The following is a 12,170-nucleotide window of genomic DNA, read 5'->3' on the forward strand; positions in this document are numbered from 1 at the left end:
TTTAAGCAATTTATCAGTCATTGTTTGTATCAATATTGTTTTTATATCATGTTTTTGTTGTTTTATCATGTCTTTGTTGTTTTTATGTCATGTTATTATTATTAATCAATTTATTAATGTATTTTCATATACAATTTACTAATTTTCTTTCATCTCTGACACTTCTACTATAGAGAAAGGGCAAATAGCAATATTAAAATATGTCTTCTAATTAACTTCCTTTCAATGTGCACAAATCCGTGCACCAGGCCACTAGTATGAAATAAGAGTTATACACAGAAATTCAGAAAGACTTACAATCATTGGTTAACATATGTTTAGAAGCTTCAGAATCTTCCCAGTTAAACTCTGAGCTGATATGAAGAACCCCATAGCCTCTGAAATAGTTTACACTACTAACTGGGTGTTTTGGGGTTTTTTGAAGATTATCTAAATTATTACTCCTATGCTTAAAGATGGAAAAGCTAAAGAGAGAGATCAAATTACTTCCCTAAAGTCATAAAGGATATTTAAAAAGTCAGGAAGAGATAACTGGGCTACCAAATGCTATTTCATTTATATGGTTATACATCCTCACATACTAACAGGAATCCCTCACCACTCCACTCCGGAGCATTATTTGTAAAGTGAAAGAATGTCCATGTGTCGCAGCAAGATGTAAAGGAGTGCAACCACGATCATCTTTAGTTGCCAAATTTGCTCCATTGATTATAAGAGCCTAAAAATGGAGAAATAAGAATGAGTTTATGTTAAATCATAAATGTAGTTGCAGATTATTTAAAGGCAAGCAATTTATTAACCTAGTCAGTGGTCGGCAAACTCTTTACTCAACAGAGCCAAATATCAACAGTACTTCTTCAAAATAGACTCACCCAGGCCGAAAACCGACTTCTGCACATGGGCCACGAAGTTTCAATCGCACCATACGCATGCCCGCACGTGGTATTTTGTGTAAGAGCCACACTCAAGGGGCCAAAGAGCCACATGTGGCTCGCGAGCCACAGTTTGCCGACCACGGACCTACGTAATTGCTATGTTCTTACATATGTGCCACGGGCAAAGTGTGAGAAGTTCTTAGCTAATCCAAAGAAAATGTTTGGGATCCTTTTTAACACTGCCCAGGAGATATTTATAATACCTGATTTCACATTCTGATTTGAGCATGGACATACAATTTATAAAGCGCACTTTTCATGAGCACTGATCCATAACCACTAAGTTAAATACTTCAATGTTAAGCTAGTAAAACTGAAATTTAAACTTCCACTTTTTCAAAACAGAATCTTTTATTAACTTGGTTTTGGATAGAATAAAAGGATTTCATTATTAAAGTAACTAGTTCTAAGCTCCAAATCAAAGTTCTAACTACATCTGAGAAGATTCTATCTGAATTTACAATTGGCCCAGTTTCTGTATATGGGTTACATCAGATACAAGTACATCTCCCTATTTAACGTACAGAGTAATTGCTTTAAAAAATTACTAGTGTCCTAGCTGGTTTGGCTCAGTGGATAGAGCATCAGGGCTGCGGACTGACGGTCCTGGGTTCAATTCCAGTCAAGGGCATATGCCCGGGTTTTGGACTCAATCCCCGGTAGGAGGCATGTAGGAAGCAGCCCATCAAATGATTATCTCTCATCATTGATGTTTCTATCTCTTCCTCACCCTTCCTCTCTGAAATCAATAAAAATGTATTTTTTTAAAAAAAAAGTTTTAGGTAGAATAACCATCATGATCTTGTCTTATTCACATTAACAAACTAGTTAATAATCATTACAAACCATATATTGAGTGCTTACTATGTTTTAAAAGTCATTACAAAGAATATAAAGACTTATTAACATAGGGAATTAGGGCTGTGGAGAGACAAAGATAATCAACTATACAAAGCTGTCCTTGATAAGCAAGCACTAAACAGTATAGTACAAAAAAAGGCATCACACCTGCTCTGAGAAGGGAGAGGTCACCTTGAGAAAGAGAAGGACAGTCAAGCCAGAGGGAATGTCTATTGCTCAGAAGGAAAGCATCAAGTAAAGCTTAAATGGAACCCGATGACTCCTAAAGTTACCATTTTCACTTCCTACTTCTCAAATTAATATCTCAACTCCAAATCCACCTGCAAAATGAGTGTCACCCCCGCCATTGCAGAGAAATACAGCCAGCCTCACTCTACAGTGAGCTCTTAAGTTCAGTGGCATTACTTAAGCTTTATTCCCCTTAGTTTTATCCTGTAACTGATACTCTGCCTAATTCTTAAACTTGCACAGCCCTAATGGATCCTGGCTCTACCTCTCAGACTTCCTCTTCCAAATTCCTTACTCTTTTCTCTGCTTCCTCCCATGCCTACTAGTAACATTCTTCAACACTTGAGAATACTCTATTTTCTTCTCTATAGTTCATTACTCCTCAAATCTTTGTCTCCAGCCTCCTTTAAATTGCCTTAACCTTCTGCACCTGAATGTCCTACAGGCACCTTAAACTTGGAATGTGCCAAATTAAACTCAACCTCTTCCCTCTCAAATCTCCCAACCTTCCAGATATCCCTATCTATAGTTTCATAATTAGCTATAATTCTGACTCAAAACTTTAACTTCTCACTATACTCTGTCAATGACTGCTTTGGAAGATGTCTTGAATCATTTTCTTTCCCACTGCCACCACCTAATTTCACCCTCGATAGTTAGTGAGTACACCAAAAATCTTTAATTTGTCTTCTTGCCTCCAAACTCTCTCTTCATCCTAGGTAATCCTGAATACATTTCACAAGAATAATTTTCTGCCCTAACTGGTTTGGCTCAGTGGATAGAGCATTGGCCTGCGGACTGAAGGGTCCCAGGTTCAAATCCAGTCAAGGGCATGTACCTTGGTTGCGGGCACAACCTCAGTGGGGAGGTGTGCAGGAGGCAGTTGATCGATATTTCTCTCTCATCAATGTTTCTAACTCTCTATCCCTCTCCCTTCTTCTCTGTAAAAAATCAATAAAATATATATTTTTTTAAAAAGAATAATTTCCTGAAATAGTGCTTTCATTATATCATTCCATGTGCATTTGTACATATGTGTGTATATATATGTGAATGTATACATATATATGTAGTATGTGCATAAAACCTCTTTCCTATATAAATGAAAGTTAAATCTCTATTCTACTTCCCATTTTACAAACTAGCTTATCCAAACTTCGTAACAGTCCACAGAACAAACCATCTACACTCAGTCAAACTTATGTTATAGTATACCCCCTGAACACATCTTATTTTTCCAATTCAGGGACTTCACAAAGAATTACAGCATAGAGATTAAGAGGACAAAGTATAGGTTCAAATCCTGGCTTTGTCACTTATTTAGCAAGGTACTTAACTTTCTGAATCTGTTTCCTAATCTATAAAAAGTGGAACTCATAAGAGTATTGTATTAAATGAGGTGATGCATGGGAGACTGATTTGACACATTAAAAATGTTCAATAAATGATCATCATTATTTTTATTTGCTCCTGACATATTCCCTACCAATAATGCTTCTTTACTACTTACCTCTTTAAAATCAACCCATTCCTTTATGCTTAGGCTTAGCTGAAATTGTATTTCCTCCAGTTATACTTTCTCTAACTCCAGCTAAGTTCTATAATTCTTCTCATTTGTACTTTTTATTAAAACCTTAATCATAAAATGTGCTTTGTATTGCTTTGTAATGCACTGAGCAGAGCGCCTGTCATTCCAAACAGAATCTCAGGTTTCTTATAGGCAAGAAGTGTTTGCTTATATGATTTTGTATTTCTTCAAATTCCAGTCTATTGTACACTGATTAAATCCAGCTACTCTAATAAATTATTAATAAATTAGAGTAGCTGTCACATATTAATGTGCTATTCTGGCTAGGAAACACATTAAATAAGGAATTTTAGGCATGGAAAGCTATAAAGGAGATAATCTGTGCATGAATGTGACATCCCTTAAAACAATCTAGACAGATAATCAACTACTTTGAAGATAAAAGGGCCTCTTCTCATATATCATTTGCTTAAGTGGATAGTTGATACCAAAATATCTAAGACATGGAATCCAATAAGTTCTTATTTAGAAGTAAATCTATAGGATCAAATTATTAGAATAAAAGCAACAGCTTAACAAACTATGCTAAAGTAAACTTATTGAATTTTTAAAAAGTAAACAAAATTATTACCTGCATACAAGCATCCTGACCCCTGATTGCAGCTATGTGAGCTGCTGTCCAGCCTCTCATAGTTGCTTGTTTAATATCAGCTCCATGCCAGAGGAGCCAATGAAGACACTAAGTTAAGAAAATAACCATGTTAATAAGTGATAAGATAGATGTTTTAAACATTTTTATGTCTTTGAAATTTAGTCTGTCATCCAGAAGTACTGCAGCCTGAGAAACATCCTAAGTGAATGAGGGAGCCAGGTGTAAGCACAAGCACAACGACAGGACACCAACATCAGGCCTTACTGTTGGGTAAACAATAGCAGTAGGGATTGTGACAAACTGGAGATGCCATTCCTTGTCAATAAGGTGCAGATGCCACTCAATTCCAGCCAGCTGTTGCTGTGACTAAAGTGCTGATCCAAATCTTATGTTTGACCAATACTGTACAAGCCAAACAAAAAACATATGTGTGAGCCAAATTCACTTAAGGACTACTAGTTTGCAACCTCTGCCATAGATTTTATTTTTTGTTTTGTTGTTTTTTCCATAGATTTTGAATGGGTCGAGAAACTTCTGTATCAAGGCAAACTTTGTTATTCTGATGATATTCTCTAAAAAGAGGTTTATATAAAAAGGGGGGTGGTGGGAATCAAATGCATCTTCATTTAAGATGTATTACTGTCATTATATGTTCAAGTTTGTAGACTCTACCTTCAAGAAGTGCCGGAAGCTGGTCCATCCTTGCTGCTTGATACAGTCGCTGCAGGATAGAAACATCTGCACAGCATATGTTTCAAGGGACCTGGCGTATATAGCATACTGTTCTTAATATGTTTGCTCCCCTTAGCGCTGTGTGTTTTAACCAAGGTCACCTCTCCGAGAAAGGTTGTTTCCCCAGGTAGGGATTTTTCCCTGAAGTTAGGGAGGGGATGAAACTCCTTAACTAAGTGCCAGGCGGGTAGTTAATCACTTTAACTACAAACAATCATGCTTAAGCTACATAATCTTTACTCCCTGGAATGGAGATAAGAAACGCCCTAACCTTTGTAATAGAAATTGACAGGATTAAAATCAACTGGTATAAATATGGATGTAACAAGACAATAAGCAGCAGAACCTCTCTGGAGATCCAGACCAGAACTTGGCTGGAGATCCTGGCTGGAGAACCTGGCTAGGCTGCTGATCAACTGAACACTGTCTCCGTGTCCTTCCTTCTTCGCCGACTCCGTCTACGCCTTTGGGAACCCCTGGACCTGCTGGGGTTGGACCCCGGCAAAGAAGTTTCTTTTTTAAAAAATTGACTATCATTGGAATCACAGTCCTATCATTTGTTGAAAGCTTACCAATAGGTATCATTTGCCTGTCACAGAGATTAGTGGCCAGTAATATATTTTTTAAATAGTTCAACTTCACTAATAATCACTGTAAATAATTCATTTATTCAACAAATATTTGTGTGTACACTACTATGTACTAACACTGTTTAGATACTGGAATAAAACCATTATAAACATTCATGTACAGGTTTTTTTAATTGTTCTAGGTAAATACTAGTATGTGGAAGCGAGATTGCTAGAACACAGATAAGTATATTCAACTTTATAAGAAACTGCCAAACTGTTTTCCAAAGTGGCTGTATCATTTTATACTTCTGCCAGCAATGTATGAGAGTTCCATTTATTACATATCCTTGCCAATACTTTATACTGTCATTTCTTGAGTTATCTGTGGGGGGTTGTTTTTGTTTGTTTGTTTGTCATTCTAATATGTGTGTAGTGGCATTTTTTGTGGTTTTAATTTGTATTTCCTTAATGTCTAATGATGATGAATATCTTTTCATGTATTCAACTGCCATCTATATTATCTTTGAGTGACTATTGAAGTTATTTGCTGTTTTTTAGTTGTTGTGTTTTGTCTTTTTTCTTTTGTTACTAGAGTTGTGAGTCTCTTATTCTGGTTACAAGTTCAGATACATGATTTGCAGAGATTTTTTCCTATGCTTTCTTCTAGAATTTTTATAAGATTAAGTTTCAAATTTGCCTATAATCTGCTTTGAGTACATTTTTCTATATGGTGCCAGGTATGAGTCAAGATTTGTTCTTTTTACATATGAATGTTCAATTATGCCAGCACCATTTAATGAAGTTAATATCTGTTCTCCATTAGATTGCATGTTCACCCTTATCAAAAATCAATGGAAAAATAAGCAGGAATTCAGAAATGGGTAAATAAGGAGCTTGGCAAATCCTCCCTGAGAAGCAATGATAAAACTAGACAAAGTTGTCAAAAACAACAATTTAAAGACTGGAAATTGACCAAAGGCATATAATAAAATGAGAAGCATATATATGAGAAAATCTACTGAATCTCAGTAAGAACAGGAGACTGAAACTACAGCTTCGCCTATCCCTGCTGCATGGTGCCGAGATCTACTAGGTGGACAGCTCCACTGCTCTCCTGGAGGGGCTGACTTTATTAGGAGCTGAACACATAAAATTCCACGCCCAGACACATTGTCAAGAACAATTCTGCTCCTCAGAACAATCCAAGAAAGCCAACATCAGAGCTACCCTAAAGCCATGATACTGGTTGGGGCATGCACAAAACTAAAGACTACCCAGAAAATTAATGGAAAATTCCAAAAAATGAGATGGCCAAAGTGGTCCTTACTAAGATTCCATTTATCCCTTGTGATCTAAAAGGCTGTGTGCATGTACAAGGCTGCTCAGACCCAGAAAAACTGAAGAGGGACTAAGTTGACAAGATATCCCTGGCTAAACATGAGGTCTTGCAAACATATTTTTTTAAAAAGATGTTAGGGCTGGCTTGTAAGCTGCTTGAATTTTGAAAACATCCTCCACTCAGACCCATCAGTAAAAGATTAAATCCTTACGGTATTTAAGCACATGCTCTCATAGGTCACTGGCTGACCACTAAACTATGCAGGCCCAGGGGTGAACCCTAGGAAGCCAGGCTGAAAAATAAAAACAAGAATTAAAAGAGGGAACAACTGAGCAGTGGCCACACACTGTTAGGAAAACAGACTCCACAAAATTACTCTAGGCGAGTAAATAAACACACAGGAACAACTATGCCTGGGTAGGGGTGAAGGAGTAGGATCAGACTCCAGAGTTGCCACAATATATAATCTAAAATGTCTAGTTTCAAAATGTCCAAATATGTTGGGAGATGAGATTGGAGATATGTCTACTGTATTAATTAGTCTGAACTTTATCCTATAGGTAGGAGTTAAGTAACATCAGATTTTAGTTTTTAGAGTAGTAACTTTGTATACAGAATATGAACTAGAGACAGATAAGACAAAAATCAAGAAAATCTATTAGATTTAAGGCAGTGGCTATGAGGATGAAGAGTACAAATTCAAAAGACAAAGATGGAATAGAATCAAAGGACCCAGTGATCAGTTCCTACTGCATCAATGTGCACCATGTAGGGCACCTTCAACTACACAAATGTCGATGTGTACTGCTTCTGTAAAAAATTGAGGCAACTCAAGCAAACTTTTCAAAATAGGTCACATTTGGTGCTTCTCAGATTTCTGAGGAAATTAATTTCTTTGTATTGTGTATTACAATGAGCACCAACTGACAATATTTTTATATTAGTTCTGTGGGGGTTTTTCCTGAGGTTGTTATTAAACAAATACTTAAGGTGGTGAAAAAGAAATTGAGAAAAAACTAAGAAAGGGATAGAAAAGAATAACAGCTTAGTTTTATAGCAACTGAATTTGAAATGCTAGTCAGATATGCATGAGCTGTTGATCAGGCACAATATACAAACCAGGATTAAGGAGAGGAAGCAAAACCATGCATTTTATGTAGACACTGGAGGCCTGGTGCATGGATTCGTACACCAGTGGGGTCCCTCAGCCTGGCCTGCGCCCTCTCACAATCCGGGACCCCTCGGGGATGTAGCAGTATGCTCAGCGGCAGGTGCCAGGGAGGAGCCTGAGCCCGGGCTGGGCGTCGCTGCTCCTGCTCATCCCGACCCCACTGTGCCTGCGGCTGCCGCCACTTGGTAGCGCTGCCACAAAAGCAGGAGAGGCTCACGCCACTGGGCAGCGCTCCTGCTGTGGGAGCACACTGACCACCAGGGGGACAGCTCCTGCATTGAGCATCTGCCCCCGGTGGTCAGTGCACATCATAGTGACCAGTCAACGGGTTGTTCAGTCGCTTAGGCTTTTTACGTATATAGATGATAAAGCCAATGAAGTCTAAAAAACTGCCTGGAGAGAGAAGGCAGAATCATAGAAATACCTATCTTTATATTTTAGGTAGGGTAGGTTAACCAAAGAAGCCTAAGTGAGAGCAATCAGAGAAGCTGAAAGGATACCAGGAAATAGATTAAATAAAGGTATATCAAGAAGTCCTATTCTATTGGAATATGGCAGAGTAAAATCAGTATTTCATCTCTTCAAAGTTATCCAAAAAAAAAAAGAAAGAAAAACAGGGAGAAAACCCCATCTTTGATGAAAGTAGAAGACATCTGAAACTCAAACCACAAAAACAGATGGGAAAGCTGCCAAATTATAGATCAAAAAGGGCTGTGGGAGGAAACAGCAGAGAAAATCCCCACCCAGGGCTGTATGTGCAGAAAGAGCCATCAAGGCACATTTCTGCCAGCTGAGAGGAAGTCACTAACAGGCCAAAGGGAAATCCTTGTTTACAACAATTCAAGTGAGGCACACAGCCTGGTGGAGAGAGATTCTCCAAACCAGATTTGGTTCCAAGAAGCAGAGAAGCCCAAACAAACAAGAAATCACACAGAGAAGCCATATTCATAGAAAGCAGTCTCTGCCTGTGTAGCAGGGGGGAAAGTCTGCATAGTGAATAGACCCACTGCAGCCCACAGGCTGGGGAAATGTAGTAGCTAAAATAAGCTCTCCATACACAATCTTGAATCATGAGAAAAATTTTAGTTGGCTTTGTATCTAGTCCAAGAATAAGAAGTTTTGCATTAAAAAATTCACTAAGAATGCTTGTACTAGCTAAAAATTGAAATCAACTAAATATCCATCAGCGGAAAAATGAATAAATTCTGATATTAGTCTAAGAATAGACTATTACAATATGGCTGAAAGAAATAAACTAGCATACATATATCTAATCACATGTATCAAGTTGCAGAATGTTAGTTATATCATTTATATAAAATATGTCATTTAGAGCAATGATATAATCATACGCAATAACAGCATAAAATATAGATAGGAATAATAAACACCAAATTCAGGGTAATAGTTGTCTCTGGATTTGGAAGGAGAGAAATAGTGCCTGGAGGGGTGCTCAGGGATTTCAAATGTATCTATAATATTCCATTTGTTTTCTAAAAATCTGAAGCAACTATAGCAAAAAACATTAAGATTTAAGAGAACGAGGTATTCATTCTGTTATCCTCTTTAAGTTACCCTTTATGCTTTCCTTTGGAACCCAGCTACCACACTGTGAGGAAGTACAAACTAGCAAGGTGGAGAATCTTCCCAGATAGGCCCACAAAGAAAAACTAAGGTACCCAGAGCCAGCATATACCAGACAGCTGTGTGAACAAGCCTTCAGAAGGACCCAACCCCAGCTTTCCAATCTGTAGCTGAAGCCCCAGACATCACGGAGCAGAGACAAGCTGTGTCTGAGAGCCAAACTCCTCGCTCAGTCCTGAGCATAAATAAATGGTTATTTTATGCCACCAAGTTTTGGGATAATTTGTTATAAAGCCATTGTTAAGTAAACAAAACACCTAATGATAAATTGAATTTAAAAAGAAATTATTTGCAATGCCTCAGTCCTGTCTGCAAAATTTATAAAAGTGCTAACAGTTGTAAACTTATCCCAGTTTTATTTAGCTTACCTCCAAACTTCCCGAATGTGCTGCCCAATGTAAAGGGGTAAATTTATGGAGAATATCAACTTCATTAATGCTGACTCCACGTTCTACTATTTCTGAAAGCTGCTTTACATCTCCAGCGCGTACTGCATCATGTATGCTACTAAAATGCACCTTCTTCCTGGCGCCTACTGAAAAATCAAATTGCTTAAAATGTATTACAGTGCCAAAAAATAGAAGAAGACTAAAGCAATAAGACAAAAGAAAGCACAAAATCACTTTGACTTTCCAAATAATTTAATACAAAGATGTGTATGATTAACATCTTCTTAATCAGACTTCCATTTCAGTTCTAATGTCTAAAAAGCATGGAAGTATCATTCCCTTATACACAGGAGGAAACAAACTGAAAACCAGTAACTTTTCTTAGACTGATCAGAGAACTGAGGTCTTGGCAAACTACCACCCTGAATCTGGAAAGATGGGCAGATACAGAGAAACACCGTTAAGCTCAGCTCACCTAGAGCAGAAGCCACTGGAGCCATGAACAACTAGAAGCACTTAAATGGGGAATCATTGAGAGATTTTAAACAGAAGACTAATAATGATCAGATTTCTAATGCTGGATTTATGGGACAGGCTGCAGGTGAGGGGAATACATTGGGGAGCAAAAATGCAACATTAGAGATTCAGGGAGACTATGTAAGAAAATAGCTATGGTATCTACAGCAGAAAGACTGAGATCCTCAACCCAGAGAATGGCTTTGGAAACAGAATATTCAAAAAATACTATAAAAACAGGTTGAACTGAATTTGGATGTAATAGTGGGCAAAATAAGGAAAGAGTATTGGGATAACTTCAAGGAATCTGGCTTAGTTCTCTGAGTGGTGTGGCACAATTGAGACAGTAAACACTGGAGGACAGAGAGGACATGTGGATACAAAATTATTTTATTTTTGAATTTTTAAAACATATTTTTATTAACTTCAGAGAGGGAGAGGGAGAAACATCAATAAGAATTACTGATCAGCTGCCTCCTGCACGCCCCCTACTGGGGATGGAGCCCGCAACCTGGGCATGTGCCCTTGACCAAAATCAAACCAGGGACCCTTCAGTATGCAGGCCGACACTGAATCCACTGAGCCAAACAGGCTAGGGCTATTTTTTTTTTAATCTTTACCCAAGGATATGTTTTTATTGATTTTAGAAAGAAATGAAGGGTGGTGAGAGAGAGAGAAAGAAACATCAATCAGTTGCCTCCCATACACGCCCAGACCAGGGATCAAAACCAAAACCTAGCTAGTGTCCTGATAAGGAATCAAACCAGCAACCTTTTGGTGTAGAGCAAGCATGTCAAACTCGCGTCCCCCGGGCCGCATGGGGCCCACAACAAATATTTTTGTAGCCCAGCCAATATATCGGTATATAAGAAACGTTTTAATAAAAATTTCGTAACTTAATATTTACAATATCCTGTTATACATAACTAGAGGCCTGGTGCATGAAATTCATGCATGGGTAGGGTCCCTAGGCAGTAGGTGATCAGGGCCAATAGGGGCCTTCCAGCTGCCAGCAGGAGCCTTCCTTCCCTCCGCCTCCTGGTGGTCAACGCATGTCATAGCGAGCGATAGAACTCCCAGGCTCCCAGTGGAACTCCTGCAGGGACACTTTGCATATCAGCCTTTCATACACATAGATTATTAATAACGAACTAATGACTGATTACTATAATCATTGCATTCATTTCCCTTACGTGCCTTACATGCAGGCACACCATTCCTCTCCACTAATACTAGCAGTGAATATTTTTAGCAACCATTTGCCATGTCATTAGTCTTGGACTGACTTGTTTGGTGTGGGCAACAGGAAATATTTCACTTTCAGAGAACAAGAAATAGGTTTATTTATGTTACGCTTATTAATTTGTGCAGTTATTCAGTGTCTGATAAGTTAATGTTCAAGAAAAAATATTTTTATTAAAATGTCCTATTACTTTATGTTAACGAGTACTCATTTAGTTCAGCCCTTTGTATTCAGTATCAAAATGAACCTATGTTTCTATGAAAATTGAAGCTTTTGTTTTTTTGCAGCCCACATAAACTTAAACCTTGTTAGCCGTTGAGTTTGACATGCTTGGTGTAGAGGCTGAGGCTCCAACTAACT

General features: G+C 38.0%; 1 protein-coding gene across 9 annotated transcripts in view; it reads right to left on the reverse strand.

The window, feature by feature from the left end:
- Positions 1-12,170, reverse strand: part of ANKRD42 (ankyrin repeat domain 42) — a 54,422-nt gene that overhangs the window by 40,284 nt on the left and 1,968 nt on the right. For 6 of the 9 annotated variants that reach the window (XM_059708297.1, XM_059708301.1, XM_059708298.1 and 3 more), the window contains exons 2-4: positions 10,031-10,197; positions 4,184-4,291; positions 599-718 (exon numbers count right to left, since the gene is read on the reverse strand). In XM_059708297.1, the coding sequence (XP_059564280.1) occupies positions 599-718; positions 4,184-4,291; positions 10,031-10,197 (395 nt within the window). The remainder of the gene's footprint in view (positions 1-598; positions 719-4,183; positions 4,292-10,030; positions 10,198-12,170) is intronic. The other 3 variants (XM_059708293.1, XM_059708294.1, XM_059708295.1) reach the window with 3 other exon arrangements.

The sequence above is a fragment of the Myotis daubentonii genome, chromosome 9, assembly GCF_963259705.1.
Source record: "Myotis daubentonii chromosome 9, mMyoDau2.1, whole genome shotgun sequence".
Taxonomy (NCBI): domain Eukaryota; kingdom Metazoa; phylum Chordata; class Mammalia; order Chiroptera; family Vespertilionidae; genus Myotis; species Myotis daubentonii.